We start from the raw sequence: 26,386 nt of genomic DNA on the forward strand, positions 1-26,386 counted from the left end.
TTGTAACATGAACAGTGTAGCGTGAGATCTCCCCCCCCCGCAAGCTAATGTCGGCCCATCCCCGTGTCTCCTCCCCTCCAGGCAAACCCGCCTTGCCTGCTGTCCACCGTTCAGTACATCAATAATTTCTATGCCAGCCGGCTGAGTGGGGAGGAGTGCTATTGGTGGATGCAGTTCACCGCGGCGGTGGAATTCATTAAGACCATCGATGATCGCAAGTGAAGCAGAACAGCCACCTGTATGGGCAGACTGTGGGGGAAGGAGCCGGGAGACTGGGAACCTTCCCAACCAACTGCTCCCTCTGCACAGAATTCGAAAGCTGGCCCGCAGCCCGCTTCTTGTGTGTATAGCTTGTACATAGCCACAGACGTTCAAAGATTACAGAATATATATTACTGTTCAGATGTGGACAAATCCAGGTTTTAGCCGTGGTAGGAAAACGGCTATGGGCGAAATTTGCAACATGTTAACCTTGAACTTGATTTGGGAAATTTTCTTTTTATCTTTACGTCTCTCAAGTCATGTTTCGCATCTTGGGTGTATGTATTAGGACTTTTATATATAGTGTGTGTGAATTTCATTATATATATATATATATATATATATATATATATATATATATATATATATATATATATATATATATATATATATATATATATATATATATATATATATATATATAAAGCAGCAGTTTAACAAATTCATTCTAATTGATAAAAATCTTCAATCCTGAATTATAAACTTATTTAAAGGGACCAGAATTAGTTGATGTGATCATCTCATTTTATTGCCCCAAAGAGTCAAAGCAAAGTAGGTTCATTTATGTTGTATTTAAGTATTAGAAGCACTGTAAACAGGCTGAGATTGAGTCACCCCCATCAATGGGAATTCCCATTAAACTCACGCTATTCGGTTAGTGACGCAAATTATACGGCAGCTCATTTAAGGTCACTGTCAACCAAAATGTGTGTGCATTGAGAATTTGGAGACGAGGCCCCACTAGTGTTTACCGAGCTCCATAATGCTTTAACTCACTGTTGAAAACATGCATATCAAGCCCTTTTGTAAGTTAAGGAATGCTGTCCTTGAATAAATTGTGAGGAAGGCACCTGAGTGGTCCTGCCTTGATAATGCTTGCTGACGAGGATATACAGGGTTGGCTTGCGCAGGCCTAGAGGTGGTGGCATTAAAGATATTGTATATTGAAAATAGTGCCTTTATGTGGGGCGCCCTGTACAGCTTACAAATAGATTTCTACATAGACGACACACACCCCTTATTAGCGCGAGTGCGCGCACACAGAAATGTACACTCTTTACTGCGCCAAATTCATCGACCACATCTTTCACGTGTTACTGATTGCCAAGACTCGGTCACTTTAATGCACTAGAATTTGAACAAATGGCCCTCTTTGCTAGTACCAGTGTGAACTGACTGCTGCATTGTTGAATGACACAACCAGATCGCTTCTGTGGGTATTTTTAAAGCTATCCTAAACAATTGCATCTGGGCCGTTCAGATTATTATTATTATTTTTTTAATTTAAGTGAACAAAGCTGTTTTGTTTTTCATCAGCATGCCTGAGAAGCAACGCCATCACCTGATTGGAACTCGGCTCTCTACCTCCTCCATTCAAGAAAGGGACAGGCATTTGTGCACTTATTTGTTTTCCTCTGTATGGCTCAGTTTCTGTGCACCGATGTGCCATGTGTAATTATAGTTTTGCTAAGCCATTACTTGACCTATAGTTAATGAGCTGACAGCACAATAAACATTAGATAGGGAGAGCAAATAACACTGTTCACTTGTTGCTGCCTTTCAGTTAATGCTCTGCCGTTTGTGTGTGTTCTTTGTCCAGCGGGCTCATGAGAGGAGTGGCGGCTGAACCACTGGCCCCCTCTTGCATGAAGTCACTGAGTGGTCTGCACATTTTTAGTCGTTAGAGAGTTACACCCTGCAAAAGGCCAGTAATTGACCCTGCCAGAAGATGCATAATCCTTTTTGTTTTTTTGAGTCAATGAAACGACGATTTATTTTGCACAAAACATTCATGTTAAGTAAATGGACAGGGAGCAGTCAGTTTTGTGACATGACTGCTACTTACAATGTGAACTTATGTACGGTTTCTACAGTATCCCATGAACCTTACGTAGACTTTTTTTTTTTTCTTCTGTCTGTAATTCAAGAGGAACCATTCACTGTAAATTCCATTTCTGAGTTGCTCCTTTATGAACTGGGTTCATGGGAATCATACCGGTACTGCACAAATCTACAAAGCAGCTATTGTATAAATGACCAAATTCTAGACCAAAATATATATATTTAAAAGAAGAAAAATCTACCCAACCATCTTTTTAACTCTTGTTCCTTAAAGCTTTATTGCTCTGCTTGGTTTGCAATAGCGCTCAATGGCTGAGCAGAGAGACAAGAAAAACACCTTGCATCTAATTTTAAACGTAAGCTTGCTCATCTATGACATGCAGGGACAGTCAGTTTGTCTTTACTGTGATTAATACGTTATGTAATTCTTTAGAAAATAAAATGTTTTCCCCTCATCCATACCGCGTGACACATTACTTCTGTCATGTATCAATCACAACTACTCCTCATGCACATTAGCGTTGTATTATTCAGTGACTTGAACAGTTGTAGGTACATCTGGGCTATGCCGCTTTGCACAATAGAATAGATGGCAGGGAAATTATGCATGGAATATAATTGTTAGTGGGGGCAGTGGAGCAGCAGCATCCAATCTAGCGGCCACAAATAGCAAGCCCTCTGCAAACATTTCATTACTGCTGACAAGTGTTCGGCAAATTGTAATTGGAGATCTCCCCTCCTTACTTCACCGATTGCCTTCCCTAATACTGACCCCCCCCCCCCCCATCATAAACTTCTTTGCAGGGTGTTATCTATCCCCTGATGATATCTAGAAATTGCTCATTTAAATTCAAATTTTGGGGGTGGAAGTTAATTAGTTGCACAGACCAGTGGCTTGATTTTGGAGATTTGATCTTTTTGACGGAAACTGTTCAAGGATACAGAGAGGCCTGCTGTTTTGTCTCCACGCGTTACACCACAAGGTTAAATCACTAGTTGAGGCTGAGCTGCAATGTTTTATTAATGCTTCAGGTCTGTGGTTCGTTTAAAGGTGATGGCCATTCATGGAGATGACTGGAATTTTGACTCAAAGATATGGAGAATAAGATCACATACAATTCAATTTATTTTTCTCGAAAGGTATTTATAAAACAAAACAAAAAATCAAATGTGCATGTCTTAATATGTCCGTAGGCCCGAGTGAGTGAGGGAGAGAGGGAGGGAGGAAGAACTTTAAGGCATTCTTAGAAGTCCAACTTAAAGTGATGGGGAACACAACAGGGTGCTACATCCAATCAACAGTTATATTTTTCATACTTATATTGGTTAAAATAAGAACGAAATATTGGGAGGTGTTCTTTTAAGGCAAAGCATATATTCTTGGATGTTCATTTCAAAGTTGTAAAATGGTCAACCCCAATTCTTCAGTTCCACTTAATGCCTGCAGATGGCAGACACACCATTCGTCAGCACGGTCGAGTAGATCTCGGAGCAGCTCAAGACAAAGAACAACACCATTCACAACTACGTGACATTTGAAGCATATATATATATATATATATATATATATATATATATATATATATATATATATATATATTTATTTATTTTTTCTCATCAATATGCACTGTATGTCTGTGGTAAAGGAACTCAAAAAAGAGTTGTGTGTTAAGGAGGAAAAGAGCAAAACAAAAATATTTAAATTCAAATGACAAGGTAATCATGTATGTAATGCTTTGAGCAAGGCACACAAACAATTGTAGTATAGAACAACAGTTTAAATGAAGGATGATAAAGAGCAAAATTCAAATAACAAATTAAAACGTGACAATTACAATTAAGTAGTAGTGGTGCCACCAGAATGAATGGTGAGCAAAAGCCAAATGAAAATATTGACAGCGTGAAGGTGCTTTGAAGAAAGTGCAAAAGCAAATGAAGTGGTCGGAATGTGATTGTGGTAGAAGAACTACCGGAATGAATGAATGAATGAATGAATGAATGAATGAATGAATGAATGAATGAAGGAAAGAAGGAAGGAAGGAAGGAAGCAGGAAGGAAGGAAGCAAGCAAGGAAGCAGGAAGGAAGGAAGCAAGGAAGGAAGGAATAATCAAGGCAAAATAAAATAAGAAAATGACTCAAACAATAGCAGTAGAACCTGAATAAAAGATGAGATAAAGGAAAACAGTGCAAACGATCAAATTGCAATATAAAGTTTGATAGTTCAGGAGCATTCTAGTAAGGTTACTAGAATGCTCCTGAACTATCAAAGGAAGCAAGTGAAAGCCTTTTAAAAACTGGCCCCAATCCACCACGCGGATAATGCTGGTGGTGGCCCAATCTCATCACAAAGGACAAAACAAACAACATAAGGCAAAAGCACGTCAATTAAATTAGGGATACAGGAGGCAGAGGAAGAGGGAGGTCTAAATGAACATAATGTCAAATACACATATTAAAACTAAAATGAAATAGCCGCAAGGCTGCAGCCAGACGAGGAGATGAAAACTCAAAGGGATGCCGCCTCCCGACGCCCTGAGGTGGTGATGCTGTAGAGATGCAAACAGTGAGCAGCAATTCTGTGTAGAGCTAAACTGGCAAGGCAACGAGTGGAAAAGGAAAGCTTTAGAAAAAACATAACAAAACATCACCTATAGTTCCGTACGTGCTTGGAGGTACGGTAAATAAGAAAATGAGCGTGCTATCGCATCATTCCCAGAGATATTGCATCCTTTGGCACCAATCCTTTATTTGAGCGTTAAAAAGGGAAACGTGAGGATGAATGACGCTACCTATATTTTCTTTTACTGCTCATGACAAAAAATATCAATTAGGGAAATGTGTCAATTACAGTGCTATGGCTCTTTCTTCATATTGTGCTTATATCATTAAAAACCAAAGGAAAAAAAAAAACTATCAGCACAGCTAATCACCTATGAAGAAACGAGTGGGTGGCGACATCAAATTGAACCATGAAAATGGAACGGGAATTAGATGCACTTAGCCGTCAACTGTTAATGGCAGCAATCAACAGCCAATTATCCGGCATACTTGAGTGCCTTGACAAGCACAGGTGTAGCCTCCAACTAATACAAGCCTCACTCATGCATTTCTATACGTTTCACAGTAAATTCCCTCCATGATTGAAACATGCATTGGCGTTACAATGAGGCAATTTTCAAGTGTTTGAACCCGAGGCTAACAACTTTGATTATTTCCTTGCATGCGTGTGCGGTCATAAAGCTCACGCCAGATTGACTTGAACATAGCTGCAAGAACGCAAAGACTTTCGTGTGTTCCAAGTGGACAGTGTGGTCATGATCTAGCTCGATGAGGGGCTACCGACGTTGGTCATCTCTGGCACCGGGCTGGAATTCAAGGCTTAGCGCTGACTGCTGCCCTGACAAGTCACACGCAAGCACGCACACACTCGGTCATGCATCCCCCGCCCATATGATTAGCCCGTCCTTGCGCAACAGGTGACGGGTTTCCCTGAACGTCGTCTGTGTCACTGGCCTCTGTTCAGAGACAACACCGGAGACCCGGAGAGAGCTGGCTGGCAACATGCCCCATCCACAAGTGAGCTGTCCTATCGGTGACATCAAGTAAGCCCAAGATGTCACGTCTTCATCTTGTGTGAGTTCAATCCGCCTTTCAGGACGGATCAAGTTCTCTGTCCCTAAGTGCCGAGGCTGTTGTGTACAAAACATCCCTTGGGGAACAGTGCGGATTAACAAGAGTGAAACTTTTTTTTTTGGGGTGGGGGACTACATTATCATCTGCATTGAAATACTCAGAGCTAACCTGTTGATTACCAAATAATGTGATGGGTCAGAAATACAATTGAACATGTATTAAAATGACCCTAATAATAAATGCTATTCTCCTATGTGGATGTACTGATTGTGTCAATGATGTGTCAAGGTAAGAAAGCCATAAATCCTGCATGCTGCACCATTTCTATACATCTTTCGTGGCGTTTACATAGTGAGGTGATCATTTTAACGACTGGTAACTAGGAAAGTGCGGTCTGTCACCGGTGAGCCGGGCATGTGGTCCACAGGCTCCGTTGTGTCATCGAGGATACAGTTGCACATTTTAGGCACAGATTTAAAAAGGGCCGATGGCATATCAATGGTGGCACATTTTATAACGTTCGATATATTACAATCGGAACATTGACAGTCCAATATAGCTTTTAAGAACGACCTCCTCTTTCTTCCTCCTCGGTTTGCCCTCCAGCCACTTGACTTGTTCTAGTTGACTCCTGAACCATTTTAATATCAAGGCGCTATGGCTCTTCCCTGCTTTAAGCTAGTATCTTATCATATCGCTGCTTCTGTCCTCTCAGAGGATGCCATACGTCGGTACACAGCTTATGGAGTCAGTGACCCTTTTTATGACCCGTTTAAATACGGTGATGGGTTAGCGTGGCGCGACTGGGAAATATGTTAATGAATTTGACAATGACATTGCATGCGTGTCGCGACGACGCTTCTATCGGGATTCGTTTGTAATCCTTTAGATGAATTCAGCCTATTCACAAAATTCCAAAAAGTCAATGCATTCCAACATGCCCGCTCAGCTTTGTTTAGAGCCGACTGCAACATCTTGTTAGCGGTTCATATTAATCACTTTGGAAACGCCATCAATAAAGCAGCCCTACGGAAAAATGGCAATTAAGCATTTATTGGCCCGATGTGATCAGTGTTGTCCAAGGTCATGGGCAGACATCAATGGCGGCGTGTGCGTGTGTGTGTCCAAATACGACAACGGGCGCGTGTTAATCTTGTTCAACTTTTCCTTCCTGACAAGAGCCTCTATAAAAGAGGCCGTCTGGTGTGAATACCGCACGGGCACTTTCTCACACAGGAGCCCACAGTGCTATATATTAATTAAGGGTTTCACAAACAATGATGGTGACAATAAAGACAGTCCTCCCTCTTTGTCCTGAACAATCTGCCGTCAGCCGACATTAGGAGGCATGCGAGAGGAGATAGGGGAGGGGGACGAGGGGGAGATAGAGCTCCTTCTCTCTGGAATGTAATCTCCCTGATGTTACATGGTGCAGCCTAAACTGATAAATTGCAGATTAAATGGCGGCCACACTCCACTTCACCCTGCAGCCCACACCACCCCCTTTTAGTTCCTCACATTTTTTGCTATTCACTGCCTTCTTGGCCTGTCAATTCCGCCTAATCGTGAGAGGCACTAAAACACCAGGTCTTGACAGAGCCAGATCAAGAATGATGAACATCTCTCAATGGCAACAGACTCATGCCCCTAACTCTACTCGAAGGCTCGCATCACTTATGCAGAAATCAGCGGCGGGCCAGCATCCAGGAATTATGCCTGCTGACAGGAGATGCATGAGGTAGGCATTGTGCAGCTCCGGCAGCCTTGACAAGTTATACTTAACTGCGGTGACGGCGACCCCGAACACAAAGGATACAGCGGCTTATTAATGGCCGAGCATCCATGTCAATAATCTCCGCTTTTGGGTTGTGTCCAGAGTCATGCATCTTGCCACTACTACTAAATGACGCTTGGTTTTACTGCATATTTACATGCGCGCACGCACCCGCGCACGCGCACTCACACGCTATATATAAAGTCACTGGAAAAGAAGAAGAGGCAGTACCCTAGTATCAGGTACCCTAGTACGATAGGTGCGGATCAAGCTACGCCGCTCTCCCTTTTCAGGTTTTCACATCATCAAAATTTCTTTTTTTTCCTGACTTGTAGTTTTTAATTGTCTGAAAAAAAGCAAACACACGGACACCGAAGAGATTTTATATATATATATATATATATATATATATATATATATATATATATATATATATATATATATATATATATATATATATATATATATATATATGTGTATAGAGAGCGAGAGAGAGTGAGAGAGACTTTTCCACATATAGGATGACATGATGCAATTCATTCTCTATTCTTATTTCCTCATCAGATGGATTGTTTTGTTTGAAATTTGAAGGCTTACAAAAGTGGCTGGACGTCTGACCCCAATGGAGGATGCCATTCAAATATTTGCTGCAGGAAATGTATCGATGAGCTTAGTTTAGTTTGACTTGTTGGTCCTTCACCGCCTATGACTATGAGATTATTAGCTATAAAAATTGTAAAAGGAAACCTCTATCTCTTTTAACACCAACACAGGAAAAAAGCAATATAAATCAACTTTCAACAACTGTTAATTGTTTTTTACAGTGTTTATATGGCTTACAGCTTAGTCTAAAACAGAAAAAAATAAGCAGGTGCATCACGCCCCACTTTTTGGGAAGAACTGCTATAGAGTCAGACAAGAACATATATATAAGAATTCCTGTCCATCATGGAACTCACACATACGCATACAATGAGAGAAATGTTACAGAATGAATAAATATGTATTTTAAAACATAACTCTAATAGACATATCACCACATTCACCTATTTTTAATTATTTGTCTTGTCCAAAATACTTGACTGGAGAAGAGGCTCTCTAAACTAATCCAAAAACCTCTTATATAAGAAAAACAGGCCATTAAATTTCTAACCGCATGTTGGTGATGTCGTCCATGGATATATTTGTAATGTATATTCTAATTTTTCAGAATAAATTAGGCAGACATGCATTTCCATGTAAATTTATTCAAGGCGGGGACAGTGCGTGTGCGGGGGGTGTGCAGTAAGATCTGCCAGATTATGCATAATTGTAGCATTGTAGCCCTCATTTCTACATCTACTTTTGTGTTGCGTGGTCATTAAATTCTAAAATAATGGCAACCTCGCAGCTTCCAGGTCCTAATTGCCCCTTCCTTACAATCGCCTTCTCGAGACAATATGATAAAGTACGATGTAGGATCCATTAATAAGACGGCGTTTCTAATTGAGGACGACAGTCTTTGGATTTGTGCTCGCGCTGGATGCCGCTTGCAGTGACTTCACTCACTCAATGGCATTGGACTCCCTTTTGCTCTTTTTGATGCTTTTGATGGAGCACACGAGTCAATTCTGTGCATTCCTGACATATCGCTTGTCAGCTCCATCCGCACTCTCCGGTCGCAACATTGTTGTTGAAGGCTTCACCATCACATTAAACATTTCGCTGCAACGATATTGAACTACCAATAAAAATACAATTATTAGACCTTACCAAATATGTGATGCAGTTAGGTCAACCAGCACTGCAAACGCCACAGTTAAAAATGTATTGGCCTTGAAGGATGTTTGGACATGCCAAAGAACATGTGCAAAAAACAATATTTTGACGGATTGCAACACCAATAGAACATGCATGAATCAAGACACGGCTCCCTGTTCTGAGGCTTTGTATTAGAACACTTTTTTCTCAAATGTTTTGGAACTAAAATGTGCTTTTGAAATTCAAAGGTTTACCTAAAATTAGTTTCCCACTTGGTAACAGGGCTCCACAGCAGGTACATTTGTTGTCAATTATGGATTTTACTCTTTGATTCTAAAAAAAAAAAGCTTCAGTATAATTGCTTCAGTATGTCTGATAAAGGAAAAAAAAACAAATAAAAAAACTGATATAATGTTGAGTTGCTCCACATTATTCTTTCAGTAACGAGGCAACTCGATCGCGGCGTCATGCGGCCGCACAGGAGTATTTTTGCAAAACGCATCCCGACCAGGGACTCCGACTAGAACTAACGTTCTAGAATGTGTTTAAAGCGTGTTTAAAGTGCAGCACGTCCGCCGGGGACGAGACTTGCTGCACTCATCACCGGCTCGGTGTTTTCCCCAGCCTCACCCAGCCAAAACATCATTGGAGCTCGTTTTGCCGCCGATGCTCAGCCATGCTTCATCTCCACATCCTTAAAAGCAGAAATTAATGACAAGCACAAAGCGGCTCATTTATAATTGCTTCATTATACCGTCGCGTTCTCCTGACAATAATGGTGTCGCTGGTGTTTTTCTAATTATATGGCATTTTTTTTGCTCGTTATCAAGGACTTCAGGTAATTGTGGAGAAAATAATGACTGCCCGCTTCCCCTGTCTCTCATGGCTCGCACATCACAAACAACCTCGGTGCAACCCGCAGCCTTATCAAGGAGGTTGTTGAGTTGCCTTTTAAAGCTTTTACACAGCCACTCATCGGCCGCCCAGTGGCCCCAGCGTCTCTAATGAGCAACTTGTACTCGAGTGTTTAACTCAAGGTTTATGACAGATCACAATTAGCTGCTGTTTTTATTGCACTCAAATCATACACATTTACCTTTGTTTCCTCCGATAACATTTAATTAGAGACTTTGAATTCATGTGTTCTTAAAGTTTTAACTCTTCATAATTAAAGGTAAAACAGAAGCTTTTTTTTTTTTTTCTAAAAACAGAAAGTAATTGATTAAGTGATGCCGAAAAATAGCCAGTGCTGATATGCCTTGAGCGGTCAAACAATAGGATAAACAGGTTAAAACAAATGTAATTAAAACAAATAATTTTTTCCCTTACCGCATTCATTATTCGCTAATAGCAAAGTAGCAATCTCTACTTTTATAGTACTGCAAATTGATATCTTTTAGGTTTAGCTTTTTTGAGCATGCTGTCCAATGTATTCTAACGAAAATGTGAAAATGATATTTACACAGTGTTAGTGTGAAACCAAATCTAATTTAATTACAGAACAAAATTAGGAATGAGAAGAAGTTTGTAAGATAAGTTCCTTCATTGGTAATGTGACATTTGTTAGAAATGGACTGCATCAGGTTAAAAAACAGAAATGTCTATGTCAAATGAGTGAACTGGTGAACTAGAGTCAAAACATAGTTCATGGTAACGTTGGTTGAGTGCTGTGCTTCTCAATTATATTTTGCCAAGCCCCACCACAGCCCACTCAACGCACTGACTAGAAATAAGATTATTTTCTAGTATCCTCTTTAAAATTAACACAAGTAAAAGCGATTTAACTTTCAACTTTCAACAGCTGTTAATTCTTTTTCACAGTGTTTAAACGGGTTACAGTTTAATCTAAGACTTAAAAAAATAACCGGGTGCATCAAAATGCCTAAAATTAAAAAAAAAAAAAAAAAAAAAAAAAAAAAAAACCTCCAATATTATTACAATTACAAATGCCAAAAACAAAGCCTTTTCCTTGAGGTCACCCCCCCCGGCATCACCTTCTGTGACCCCCCCCCCCCCCCCCCCCCCTCAGGGTGGCCCACCCCACTGTTTGAGAAGCACTGGTTTAGTGAAACGATCATATGACTCAAGGCACACGGTTCTCTGCCGAACCTCAACAAATAGCTCTCAAAACAAAACAAAAAACGATAAAGTAAGTACATATAAAAAGTGGCGAGCAGATTGTTGCTCTATGTAACAGAATAAAAGTGCTATTGCTTATTAAAATAAATACTCTAAGAAAAGAGAAACTACTTTTATAGGTAATTTATCCAAAAAGGTAAATGAAGGCTAACTGTAATGTGGCACTGCACATCTCTGCCTTCATGAGCATACGTTCCATAGAGCAGTCTGATTCTGATCAAGCGAAGCCCTAACATTTCATGTCCCGTTCAAAATGCTAGAGGCAAATGTGAGGTTTTGAGACCGTTTCAAAGTAGTTTAAGCAGGGCATGTAAACAGAAGATAAACATTCTCCCTCACACTGTGAGAAATTTATTTTCCAATTATTGTGACATGAATGTATTTGGAAGGTGCGAGGAAGCTGGAACAGCAAGAAAAAAAAGCAGGAAAGCAGTATGGAAATGTGCAAACACAACACAAAAAAAAACCATGATGAGCTTTGAATTTGGATCCTTTTCACTGCAAGGCTAGCACGTTATCCATATCCCACAAGCTAATGCACCATTGTTGTCCATACTCTCCTAATATTTACAAAATAAACATGCTGCTTACTTGTGTGACTAAATCTTTCTAAACTCACTTGAAAAGATGCTGCTTTTGAGCCCACGTGCCCTGGCGCACACGACAATTTCTTCATTTATTTTGTACATACATAGTAATTTACTGTTTATCCAACTTCAAACTGTGAGCATACAGTACAAGTTGACTTGAAAATAGGATTCGCAACCGGGCAGAGAACATAACCAATAATGCCATCTGAGCATTCTTTTTTTGCAGCGAAGGGAGATTAGTGATTTGCATTTAATACTGACTGGGCTCTTCTGTTCCTTTTTCATGCAACATTGCCGGATATGGATGATGACATTATAATAATTAAAGAACATTATGGACGGAGAGAGCTTTGCTATTTGCTATCTTGTCTAATGGCAGCCAAACTCTGTTATTTCTATTTGAAGAATGCATCCATGTGTGAAATAATAATACTCCCTCCAGGAATACCATTGTCAAATTTATTTGGGAGTATAAAAAGATGAAACGGAAAAAAACATTAAAAAAAAACACTTACTCTTCATTTCATCCTTCTTTCCTTTGTTTTTTAATTCTGCTGTTGCAGCATCCAGGACCATTGCTGTCTGCAAACCTCAGAGGCGGAATTAATTAGTTGCTAAGAGAAAGCTGCCAGTGTTGGGAGCTATAGGAGAGCAAGGCAGATTTTAGTTTGCTCTGAACTTTGCTAATTATCAGGTAGGATGTAATTTTCTCTGTTCCCAAGAGGCACCCAACAGAGAGCTGCAGCAAGTGAAAGGAGGGAAATGAGGCAGAGACCAGAAATAAAGTATGAAACATTGTCTACTTTTGTTGCCCGCTCTTTTTTTACACAGGAAACTTCATAGAGTCGACCCCTGTGGTTGTATAGTTCAGATTTTGTACAGTCTTTTTGTGATAAATCACAAAAAGAAGTGATATTATTTGTTTTTGACGCAAAGGTTAACTTCTTTTATCAATAATAATACTGAGGAAGAACATGTGATGCCATGCAATTCCTGCAAACATCTCTACACCTTTGTGTTACGCTTTTTTCCCCCCACAAATAAATAAAAAAAACTCTCGACAAAAATACTCTCTCCCCAACAGGTGGCCATGGAAGAGATTACTTCTATTTCGACTTGTTTCTACACAGAAAAACTGACAAATCAAAAGTCATTGCTGGTATGATTTAGACAGTACCACTCAAAAGTTTGAAAAGACTTTCAAATTTTCACTTCAACACATTAAATAGTTGAAAACGTAAAGCTGTGAAATGCAAGTCAGGTCATTAAGCATCATAAAGTTGAGCATTTAATCAAAGCGTGCAAAGCGTTTAATATAAAGGGACAATGTGTAAGATTTAGACCATTTTTCATTACGGCCAGCAGGAGGTGCTGCATTTAAAATTGTCCGTAGCTATAAAAAGCATGGCAGCCCCCCCATGTAATATAATTTAATGATAACTGGACCTACGATTATATTTAAAACATACCGTTGGTTGTTAAGAACACATTTTTTTTGCAAGCTTTTGAAATTATAATCATTTAATGTATTCATTTTTAATGAAACACACTGTCCTTGTGTTGTTACCTAACTTTCTGTTGGAGTGTCTTTACACGTCTTTTGTGCATGTGTCTTCACCCTGGTTGCTTTAATTTGCGGAGCCACTCGCTCTTTTAGGTAGGCTAACGTGTATGTTTCTAAATCTTACACATTGTCCCTTTAAGTATGAATCTACTGCTTATGTAATTTTTAAATGCAAAACACGCACACACAATTGCAGGGTCTTTTCTAAACTTTTGTCAGGTACTTGATATTTTAAATTCTTTGGGGGTGTTAACACATGATGATCACGACATGCAAAGATTTGGGAGTTACTGGTTTAAACAGGACACGGAATCATCAAAGCGTGCGGCGTATACATTTTCTTCCCAACCGTGCGTGAGCGGTGACAGGGACTGTGTTGAGCTGCCCGCTATCCCACATGCATCACATTACAATTGTGAAGTGGCTCTGATGAAAGAGGAGCTTGGATTGCTGCTGACCTGAGTGAGCAAAAATGACACCGATTCAGACAAATAGAGCAATGAGCCAAGCAGGAAAACAAGACGGATGCTTGAAGTGGCAGCACATCTGCAAGAGGCCGCCCTCTCTCTCTCTCTCTCTCACTGTCTCTGACTGTGTGCCGCGGCCGCTCACAAACTTGTGACATTTTCCCAAGATACCATGCATCTAAAGCCTACTGGCTGTGCACGTAATAGCCCCGCAAACACAGGTTTAAAAGAAAAAAACTCTAACAGCGGGGTGTAAAAAATATACTTAAAGTCTCTTGATACAGAGAGGATCTGTGACATCAATTTGCAGACATTTCTGCCTGTGTTCAAAAAAATGGCAACAAATGTCTTGAGAAGCTTTCTCGTTGAAATCTTTGCAAACTCTTTTGCGGGCGGGAGTACGGCCACGCTTGTAGCGTCTAATATGTACGCCCCAGCGCATTGAGAAAAGTCTACTTCTTCCTCCCAGCTTAATTGTCCCACCGAGACTTGTGGAATTGGATTCTAAGTGGAATACCAGCCTCTTTCTTCAGCCTCAACCCCGACTCCGCCGCCGTCACCCCCTCCTCCTCTCTCCGGGGCTGGAGCGGGCATTGGGAGACTCTTGATTCGGTCCTGTCTTTATTTCATCACAGGCGTCTCCTCGGTGCGCTCCTCGCCTTGGCGCTCCAGCGTTAGGCTTTATTAACCCCCCTAAGCGCGAAGTACCTAGGGAGGTCAGACACTGGTCGTTAAAAATCTATTGTGACTTGTCTGAAAAATGAATAAATGAGCACATTATTTCCCTGGTTCCGCAGCCCCGGTGCGCTGTTTGTCTAATCAAGTGCGAGAGCAGCCAGAGTCAACCAGGGTTGACATGCACATTTTATTTAAGTTTTTGCCTGTCAGAGGAGTTTAACCGCATAATGAACAAAGGACTGGTGATTTGAAATATAATCCCATTACACTGATGAAATTACAAAGACGCAGAGAGTTCACAAATCACGCTCATTGTTTTCTATCATGAGCGATGCCCCTGTTGAGGTTGCGGCGCGAGGAGAAGGGCAGCCCAGGAATGAATAGTGACAGGTCTGGAAAAGGATGGGAAGTGCGGCGCGACTCGGCCTCGGGCGCCTACCTGTGCTGGGGGAAGCCGAGGAGCTTTGTCCCCTGCCTATACCGCGGCGAAGGAAGACCCAATTTAGTGGATTCGCTCGAAAGTGAAAGACAGCCGGAAAAGAAGCTGACGGTCAAAGCTAAATTAGTGCCGCATTACAGTAGTTTTTGTTTTCCAAAATGCCACAACAAATTAAAATGACTTTTATTCTGTAACAGATGACGGCTACGCTTAAATACGCTAAAATATTTAGATAAAAAGTGAATATGAATTTGAGACACTATTATAGTTTATTGAAAAAAATATACCAAGTTGATGGCATTTGGTTAAATAAGGTTTTCACTCAATGTTGACCACAGGAACAGCTGTGAATTATATCGTTCTCACAGCACATTTGGCATACGTTTTGTAGCTTTTCATTTTCGCAGCAAGTACCAGTTATTAAATGTTCCATAAAGAGTTCAAACCTCAAGACAAAGGAAAGATCTGCATATATTACAATACTCCAAAACCATACTCCAAAATGCCAATTGACTAGAACGACAATTTTTGCATTTTGCCACGCCGGTCACATGGAAGCTAGAAAAAAAACGCTTGACTGAGTGTTAATGCATTTTTTGGTATTCATTGGTCTGTTGGACAACAATGTAAAACATGGCACGTTTGCCAAGCTGCTGGTTAACTTAAGCCAAAAATCATGTCTTGCATCCCACTCCTACAATTGGTGAGCCATTTGAGCGAATCTTGATAGATTGTGTTGGCCCACTTCCCCGCATCAGTATTTGTTGACCCTTATGCGCGCCGCAACACACTTCCCCGAAGCTATTCCGTTACGCACAATTACAGCTCGAGCTGTTTGGACTCCCCAGGGTTGTTCAATCTGACCAGGGGACAAACTTTATGTTGTGTGTTTTTGCTCAGGTGCTCCAGCAGCTGTCAGTCAGGCACTGTACTTGGTCTCCGTATCGCCCTGAATCACTAACGTTTTCGCCACACCACTAAAGTCCATGATTCAAGCACACGGTAAGGAGCCTAAACGATGATGAAACCTTTCTTCTGGGGCAGCCCAGGAATAAATAGTGACCCAAGAGTCTTACAGTTTCAATTTGTGATTCACAATACTGGTGCAGCAAGAAATCAAGGCACTGAGTATTCTTCTCCGGAGACAAATTATAAGATCTTCACCAAGTCCTGGATCTGCTTTGTACGCTCGATTCACATATATGAGTATGACTGTGTTGCTGAAGATGGTCATTTTGTTAGAACTCCAGATTGTAAACACAAGATCCTGCATGTATTTTTTTTTTTTTTATTTAATCATAGTTTGTGTTTTCTTTTTAAATTGTTTTGAGGGAACAACTCCACATCATCTTTTCATCTTTCACAATTTATGTGCAAATTTGATTTTAAATTTCATCCAATTTAAAACAGCAAAAAGTGGAAAGTTGCGGTGATAATTATTATTCTGATGTTGATGTTGCACCGGGAACCAATTACATGTCTTTTAGGAGTGCCCGTGAGCTGACTGTCTGGTCTGTCTTGTCCAAGCTGTTGACTGTGCCGGCAAGCAGTCTCCACCTCACACAAGAGTGAGAGGAAAAGACGGCGAGGAAAAAACAGAGCGCTGTTGGAATGTATTGAAATTACAAGTGTAAACTTTGCTCCCACGTTTGGTCAGGTGGAGTGCCCGTGGCATGTGCGATTACAGTCAACTTGTCTGTTTGACGTGCAGGAAATCTTCATATTGACGTTGTGTCTCTCTGCAATACAGTGTTCCCTCATGAACCAAGCAGTGGTTTAGTATTATGCAGAAGGACCTCCATTTGAATAAGATTGTGTATTAAAGCTGCTAGACTTCTTCAGACTCCATGTTAGGAATGAGCGTGGGAGTGTTGCAGTGCATCATGCGCTGCAGTGAAGTGATGAAAACGTATGTATATTTATATACCGTATATGTTTGTTTCAATTTAATTCAAGCATCGTGTATGGAGTGATGCATGCCCCGGACAAACGATTTCTTGGAATAAAAGTGCTTCAGCATCTTTGGAGCAAATGTTTTGCCCCTGATGAGGAGTATGTTGATGAGCTACTGTGGACTAAAACACTGCTGACTTTCTCTCCCTCTCAATCAGCACTCAGCCAAAATCTCTGTCAATATTTCATTTTCTGAGGTAGACTGTCTAAATGGTGGAATACACTCACTCTCACTCAATTGCTATCCTTCTATCCTTTCCAAATATTTATCATTTCCACATAATCTTCTTTAAGTGATCCTGGAAAGAAGCAAAGGCTTTGGCCTATTGCTTGAAAAATTTGCAGTTGCATCCATCAATCCATTTTCTAGAGCCGCTTATGCCTACAAAGGTCATGGGCTTGCTGGTGCCTATCCCAGCTGGCGTCAGGCAGTAAGCGGGGGACACCCTGAACGGGTCGCCAGCCAATCCCAGTCCACACAGAGACAAACAACCATTCATGCACCCAATCACACCTAAGGACAATTTAGTATGTCCAATTCACCTGCCGTGCATATTTTTGGAGTGTTGGGGATTTGAACTCGGGTCCCGTGAACTGTGAGGTGGACGTGTTATTTACTGTGCCACGGAGCTATCTAAATTTGCAATTTGTTCTGGAAAAAACAATGGAGAAACTTGTTTTAGTTTTCTACAGCTTTTAATTGGAAGCCTCTTATGCCCCTTAAACAACATCATCTGAAGCTAATAAGACTTAAGAAGTACATCTGGCTCTAAAATGCTTTCCATTTATAACACTAATGAACTGAGACGTGCAGTAGAGATGGCCAAACTGCAGAGAAATGTACAGTACATTCTAGAGAATTCCCTCACGCTGCACAAGAGCACATAAAACATGTTTGGAGACAAGAACTTGTATTGGCTTATTCGTGTTTAATTGGAGTCTCTGAGAAATGCAAACTAGCTTTAATGCCCTTCCCTGCTGTCTGACTACAAGAAGCCTCAGTGTTGCCCCCCACTGATGCATCCATCCTGAAAAAAATAACAAATTAGACCACATCAACCACAATTTGAACACATAGGGTCCTATTTTCATGTGGAGCGCAAGTTTAGTGCAAAGTACTGTCTAAATGCGTGCTTGGGTGGAAATTCTTCTCATCAAATTTTCCTTGACTTTGCACAAATTGAACTAAAATTAACTAAAAGGCGAAAGAGACTCGCTAGTCTGTGCATGACATTGGCGTGTGTTCATGCAAGTAGGATCTCATGGTTGTGCGGTATAGAAATGCTATGTAAATGCAAGTCCATTTAAAATGTGAGTTATTTTAAGTTGTAGCATACAATTCCAATTATTTCCTTGGATTTCATTTGGAACTTTCTTAAATTAAACATTTCTAACTTGTATTTTCATGCAGATTGTGAAACAGTTTAAGATGATAAACCCAGCTTGACTCTAACCACCAAACCAATCTGGTGCAAAAATACAGGCGGTCCCAGCCATATCATTTGCAGTGTTTCTCCGAATCTGTTAGCCAATGTGTAACCTTCATCGTTGCTTGTTTGAAAATGACAGACAGAAAAACAAAACAAAAAAAAAGCAAGGGGAAACAGGAATCTTCATGCCATTTTGCGGCAACATGGCTGTGTCCATTTCTTTTTTCCTTCGGAAGGCTCTGGCAGATTTGGCAGATTTCAGGGAACCTGGCAACACACGTGCCACCTATACATAATGCGAGGCACATAATATGTTTGACTGAGCATCTGTCTAATCCCCCCAAATCACGTTAAAAGTGCTACTAGACCACCTCTTTTATGCAGTCTATTTTTTGTTGTCAAATCTGCAGTTTCACCATGGGACAAGTCCCACTGTGTTCGGAAAGCTCAGCAGGCCACACTGTCTACTGAATTCACAAACATGCAGAACTAGACTAACACTGAAACAAATATTAAAAACACACTAATTTCTGTGACCAAATTGTCAGTGAGTCAGCAGTGCTTTAATCACATTAGTGGAAGTATGCTCAGACTGGTGCAACTGAACCTGCGCTGGGACAAAAATGAAAATGTACATTTTCTACAGTGATGCATGCCCCAAACAAAGGCACAAAATAAGCACCATCGGATTTAGCTTTTACATGTGTGTAAGATGTATTTTTTCTCATTAATTTCATTATTTAAAAAGTAAAAAAAAAAACTTGAATGAAAAACACAGTTTTTATACATTTCAGTGGAGTGTTTAGTTTAGAATTCAATTTAATTGCAGCCAAACAATAAACTGGGATTTATTATAATTGATTAACAAAGAGAATAGACTATGCCCCAAATCTCAATGCAGAATTTACCCATTATTACAGGTGCTGAGTAGGCAAACAGTTCAGCTATATTAAAGGGATTTATGATGTTATCCTGAAGTCATCAGTCCTGGGATGTCGAGTTCTGTCTGACTTAATAGAAAACCAACAGGTAAAAGGAGAGAGGCAGCTTGCATTAATATGATGCATTGCATTATTTGGAAGCAATGAAGGGGACTATTTCATGAAATGCAAAGAAATTCCTCCACAACAAACAAACTGGGATGATCCTGGAAATCATAAACGTGGACTGTTGGCTGCTGTCCTAAATTATGTTTAGGTCTAGAAATTTATGTGATTCTGGGATTTATGGTACTGGAAGTTATCCTTAAAAGGGCAGAGGTTATAACAACAAACAATGGTGTTTTCTGTTAGTTAGTTAGTTAGTTAGTTAGACAGGGATCATCCTGACAATGATTTGACTTAATCATTGTAAGTAAGGATGGCCACTTGGTAAATATGAACCGTGACTAAAAAACATACTTGTTTGAAAAAAAGTTATTTCCGCTGAGCTCTGCCAGAGTCCTTTTTATTGGTAAACGCTTAACGCCATGTTTAACGAGCAGACTTTGATTAGCGCCCAAGAAAAATAACACAGCTCATCCTGTAAACAAGAAACCAAGATTCAATAAAGAATACTTACTTTTCCCTCGGATCCGGAAAACCATTCTGTCATCAGCTGTCCACACTCATCTCAGCTCGGGGCTGGAGCTGGCGGCTTTATTCAATCTGACAGAGGAGAACTGGGGACTCTTTCTCCTGGCACCCCGGTACACAGCGCATTGACACTCTCCTCTGAAGTGCCACATTAATTCTAATAAAGCGCTGCCTTACGAGGGCCCGTAAAGACCATACTCGGACTGCTTGAGGTGGGGGTGGCCAGACACTAGTATAAATGCCAGGCTTAATGAAGGGAGGCAGTGGTGGCGCAGGTGGTGCGCTAGTGCAGGTGGAACCTCTCGCCCCGAGGCTCCTGGGTGAGTCCGCTGCCACCTCCACTCTAGGGGGCACAGCAGCAGAAATTGCATTTTAATTACCAACTGCTGACCATCTTGTTGCTGCTTTTTTCCTACCAAGAAGCTGCAGTGTAATACTCAAATGGCAAAAAGGATCTCTTTGGTCATGCTTGGCCTCTTACCACTCAATGTAGCTAATTGTATGGGAAAGGGGAATTTTGTCCGAATTAGGTTTGTCCGTCGATCACCCTGCAGGGAGCCCAAGTCATTCCGACGCCTCTCATTAAGGTGCTCTAAGCACAAGCAGGTTCGCAGCTGCTTTGTGTTTCCTCTTTCTAACTTGGGAGAAAATCATCTTCGTTTTGTCATTGTAACCTTAAACTTTGGCCATTTTAAATCATTCTCAGGTTGTGGCACTGTGATAAATGGAGCAAAACTTTGTGATCCCTGTCCCTGCATGTGTCACATCCTGCACAGGTGGGTGAAAGGGCTAAGAGGAGTCGTCGTGCGGATGAGATGGGCTTGAGGATGTACTCTCTTCGCAGTCATGTTCTATCAGCACACTGAAGTGAAGATACTTCTCCGATGTGTATTGCAAACACAATATGTTATCAATTCTTTTGTTGGATTTCACTCAAAAAGTTGCACAACTTAATTAGGAAAACAGGTTGTAACTGTCTCTCAGCTTGACGAAGAATTGAGATGCTCTCAGACAGGAGCTTCGCTTTATTTGCAGCTGTGTGCAGTGAGATGTCATTTGCAGCCATCAAACGATGAGTGAAAATTAAAACTAAGTACAAAACAACAAAAAAACAATACAGTTTCCGAGATCAAAACGGAATCCGTTGAAGCGTACCAACTGTTGGTGTCTTTATAAACTTAATTACCTCGTTCGCTTGCCAAGGATGGTAAACTGAGACTTAAAGCTGTTTTGTTATTCAAAAATTGGAAGGTAAATGATGAACATAAATAAAATTGCACAAATGAAAGCAAAAACATCCACGTAACCATTTGTTTTTCAGGTAAATGATTTTTATATTTTGGACTTAATGTATGACTGCGATGACCTCAAAAGAGGTTGAATGACAAACACTTGTTGACATACTCATCATTACCTACGAGTACATGTTATTTATGAAACTATTCTAAAAGTCACATTTTTTTGTTCTTTTTTTCATCACTGTATACCTCAAACAGGGAGGTTTGTTTTTGATTCTGTGATCATTGCACTGTGCAAACAAACACCTATCTGTTGATAGCAAAACCCGAAACAACTAAACAAAATGAGACAGGAGCTTTATTGTTGGAAGTATACATTTTCAGAGGTAATGTATGGTGTGTCATTAATACACTATACCTTAACCAATGGACCAGAAGGCCATCTCACCCATAGCTCCAATTTTTATTTGTCCTCAGTGCAACTACAACCATGACCGTCCTGTAAGGTAGCCCAAGACCTTACAAATGAAATACTGCTACTGTGACAACATAACTGGGGTCATGGGGTGACAGGGCAGGCAACAGGGGTCCGCTTATTGCAAAAAGACAGTTACCTCCCAATTAAATGTAGCCCACTTCTGTACATGCTGTTCTTTTTTCCTTACTGATTGTCAGGTTCATTTGTCAGACATTTGTAAGAAATTGTACACAAAAAAGGAGACAAGGCAATCTTCCCAACTCATGCATGAGGGGAGCGAAGAGGAACCGGCCAAGGACAATTCTACTGCGCTCTGCCAATCTCTCCGACTCCCCTTACTTTTATTTGTTACAGAGATCCCTAACTACATGAAGGTCCCGGCCCTCAAGGGGCAGGGAAAAACGCAAGTCTATGGCCGGGACATTGTGTACTTGTCCTTCTATGTGTGAGCATGTGGGTGAGAAACTAATGCATGTATGAAAAAATACGTAGCGAAACATTCTGATAATGCATAGCAAAAACATCGATAAGAGTCACAGGTGTGGGAACGCTCCGACTGGCGGGCTTGAGCGGCCTTCCTTCTGCTTGAAAGAAAACAATGACGAGACAGTTCTTTTCCCACAAACAGTGCACTCATTCTCCCAGCGTACCATCAACATACCTAGCAGTACATCAGCAGTTTTATTCATTCATTATTATCATTCAGTATGTGTTTATTCATTCACGCAGCAAAGCATTTCTTCATTGCGAGCATTAATATTTTGTAGCAAATGTATAATCACTATATCTATAACTATTCTAACAATAATTATTCTAACACTGATACTGTAGGATATTGTCAGGACAAGGTAGTGCGAACTAGTGTGTAACTTCCAACTCACATCACATCACATCTATCTTGTTCGCTACCCTTCTAAAATAGCAAAATAAAATACATGCACATTAGTCTCTCGTCATTGCAAAGAGGTTTAAGTAAGTTATCTTCTCACCAAATAAAAGTTGATTTGAATCATTTGGAGTCCAATTAATACATCACTTTGAGTACATTTTGATCTGAATATTTTACTCTCTTCCTAATGTAAATGTTACTCTGTTTAGACTGGAACTAAATATTGTATTTTCAGGCTAACATTTTCCTCGATTAGAGTCATATTTACTCTATGAATTTTACTATACCGATGTGAAAGGGTATAAAAGAATCCACGGGCTGAGCCAGTCTTTGGCTTCATGTTCATGCTCTATTTCCATTTGTGTAAAGTAACAGAATAATATCCAAACAAAGCGATCATCACTGGCATATATATATATTGGCATATATATATACCTCATATTAGTTGATTTTGTGTTTAAATGTATCTGCCTTCCTCTCACACTCCAAAGACATGCATGGCAGGTAAATTGGAGACTCCAGATTATCCTGAGGAGTGATTGGGTGCGTGAATGGTTTTTCGTCCCCGTGTGCCCTGTAATTGGCTGACAAAAGCCTGCAACCTGAGTGAGGATAACCCGGTGATTCCACTAACTCCTCTCCGCTGCGGTCCATATGCGTTACGACTCTGCACACCCGCGCCCACTGCATGCGTGTCCGGTCCACCGCATGCGTGTCCGGTCCACCGCGATGCACCATGCAGCTTCACACATTCCCAGAGACGCATCCAGTGGAATCGCTAGGTAAGTCACAATAGAAAATAGATATATGGATCAATAGTTTAAATGTTTTGTTCTCTGCTAAGTGTATATATATATATATATATATATATATATATTTATTTATTTATTTTTTTTTACAACATTGAGGATGCAGACAACTGCAAGAGTAACAATTTGAACAGGGCACATTATGATTCTATAAAAACACTAACAATAGCATTTATTATTGCGAAATTGTCTCTACCCTCTTTGCCCCTTTCCCAGGCCTAGTGGATGTTTGGTTGGGTTGAGGTGACAGCTCTAACTCTGGAAGCAGACCCCAGTGACCTGAATCCAGGTGAGGGAAAAATGTATCCAAACGTTTTTGTCATCATAAGAACCGTGCTTGGTCTGGTTCCTCACCCATGGCCTGCTTGAACTGGAATGTTTCTTTGATGCTTCATCTCACATTTGTCTTCAAACTGCCGTGGCTGTAGAATGAGTAAAAATAAAGCTAAGAATCTGATTTGCTTAGATGGGAACAAGGCCGCTTCCAAATGTGGCTAAAAATGTGGATAGCTGCCAATATGACTGTGGCGTAAACAGACAGATAGGAAGCATGGTGTCAATGTTGGCTGGCCACACTGTTTTTCCTGTGACTTACAAGTAGTGTTCCAGTTCTAAATTTTAACACTTTTTTCTGTGTTGCTCTCCAATGAGTTCTCCGTGTTATTGTGTGTACACGTGACTAGTTCTTTTCTTTGTATTTTTGTGAAGGGTTCAGATTCGATAGGTATCTGCAACGCCTTAATACTCTTTCTATATTGACAGGGAGCATTTTCATGACTGCATTTTTTTCAGGATTATTTTCATTGTAGGCTTTTGTTAAAAAAAAACAAAAAACGTATTGAAATAGTTTGTCTCATCTGTTTAGCAACATGTTTCAGCTATTTCTGCATAGAGTACCTATACAATTATCTTTGTAGGCTCTGTATTTACTAAAAAGGAAAGCCTCTTAGTGCAGTAAAATGAAAAGAACGCGGCGCATGCCACTTGTAAATTCAGCTTTCCTTAATTTGCTTACTCAGCCAGAGAAAGGGCAGATTTTTATATTTTAAATTTGCCCTCCTTCCTTTCCTCTTTTCTCCTCATACACGCCACCCAACCAGCTTGCCAGGCGGGCTACGGACCCATTGAGGGGCCTGAGGGCAACCTTGTGGTCAACCTGCACTGTGTTCACATGGCTGCGCAGACAGCGAGTGAGGAAAACTGGCACACTGAAACCAAACAGGTGTATGATTCGGAGGCGTGAGCTGTGAAGGGTGAATTTCTTATACAAGTCAATGCGTAGGGCGGCAGGGAACCTGTCCCAGCAAACATTCAATGTTTTGTGTGTGAAATGCCATAATGTTTTTCTTTTGTTTGATGGTGTCTAAACAGTTACAATTACAACTTTGTCCTTGCAAAATTCTAACTGACATATTTTTTCCCGTGGGGCCCTAAAATATTTAATGCGAAATTACCAACATTGAAATTTCATTCATCAGATGTATATTCAGACCTGCATTGCTTACAGGTTCAAATTTGACTGATCATTTTTTCGTACACCTTGATTGGAGTCCCAAAATACTTTTTTTTAATTATTTTTTGTTCTTCTGGTTTAAATGTTAACATTGTGAAAAACATGCCTACACAAGCTAATAAATATGAAGTGTACTGTGTCTCTCAGAGCGTTCGCAGTGCAATTCAATTTAGACATTCAATTTGGTGTATTAAAAATAAACATTTTATGAAGAGTTTAAGACCTCTTCCTCCGTAAATGCAGGGATTGTTAATTTATACTGAGCATATTTATGTGTGGGATGTCTTGTGCTTCACATGGGAGCGGCAGGTCTGTAGTGATTGTTTATGATAATATGCTGTAATAATATGAATAGAACCTGAAACAAGAGACCTTGAAAGGATTCGTACTGTGCTTATGTTGTGTTGACTTCATTTAGAATCACCTTAGCTTTTAAATTACATTCTGGGTTTGTTGTGATGATTTATCTCTGGCCATTGTCCATTTCAATTACTAAACACAAGAATACTAGTTAGGACTGCACAAACCTAATTGCTCTCAATACAGTGGAGTGATCAAAAAGCCTCATAATGATAGATTGTAAGAAATGACAGGAACATAGAGATACATAATACTGAATAGTTTTACTGCGCTTTAGAGTGGTGTATATATACTGTATAGTACACCATGTCAGTGGGTATTTCATCGCCCGATTTGTAACCAAGGAAAGAGATCTTAAAAATAATAACCTGACTTTCTTGCACTAAACCTTGAAAGACGACGTTATACAGCATGAAGTGTCTCACTCTACATGATATTACTTTCATCTATTGCCACAGTGTCTGACGTCAATGCCTCCTGAAAACATATGTGGCTTTGATAGAAGTGATGTTTAAATCATGAACTGTTTATGTATTCTAACTCACCGATTATATGAATTTTATCATTTGCATTCAAACTTTACATGCCTCTGTGCCACAGCAGGACCTTTTCATCCTTTTAATTAGAATCTACCAACAAATCATACGACACTCAGGTAATTACAAATCATAATGTCTTATTTTTAGAAAGGAGAGGACCATGTTCCCTTATATATTATTTACCTTTCAGAGAGAATACAACGTGTGGGCAGGTACGACATCAACATTTGACAAATAAATTAATGCATTAACATAAAAATCCAAATAACTAAATATAACACTTGCAGACACTTTATGTAGAAATACTCTAGCTTCGCATGTTTGATTAATAAAGACCAACATTCCTACCTATTTTGGACCACAAATACTATTTGTTTAAAAGAAAGAAAAAAGATTTCCCATGACAAAAGTCCCCTTTAAAACTATCATAACATAAATAAATAAAAAAGACACAAATTAAGATGCATATGCATCA

General features: G+C 40.1%; 1 protein-coding gene across 6 annotated transcripts in view; it reads left to right on the top strand.

Annotated features, from left to right (window-relative positions):
* Nucleotides 1-2,562, top strand: part of gapvd1 (GTPase activating protein and VPS9 domains 1) — a 30,086-nt gene extending 27,524 nt beyond the window's left edge. For all 6 annotated transcript variants that reach the window (XM_088424712.1, XM_088424714.1, XM_088424713.1 and 3 more), the window contains one exon: nt 82-2,562. In XM_088424712.1, coding sequence (XP_088280838.1) covers nt 82-222 — 141 coding nt within the window. In that variant the 3' untranslated portion in view covers nt 223-2,562. The remainder of the gene's footprint in view (nt 1-81) is intronic.
* The last annotated feature ends 23,824 nt before the right edge of the window (nt 2,563-26,386 follow it).

Source organism: Hippichthys cyanospilos, chromosome 1, assembly GCF_059441005.1.
Source record: "Hippichthys cyanospilos isolate Australia breed blue-spotted pipefish chromosome 1, RoL_Hcya_1.0, whole genome shotgun sequence".
Classification (NCBI taxonomy): domain Eukaryota; kingdom Metazoa; phylum Chordata; class Actinopteri; order Syngnathiformes; family Syngnathidae; genus Hippichthys; species Hippichthys cyanospilos.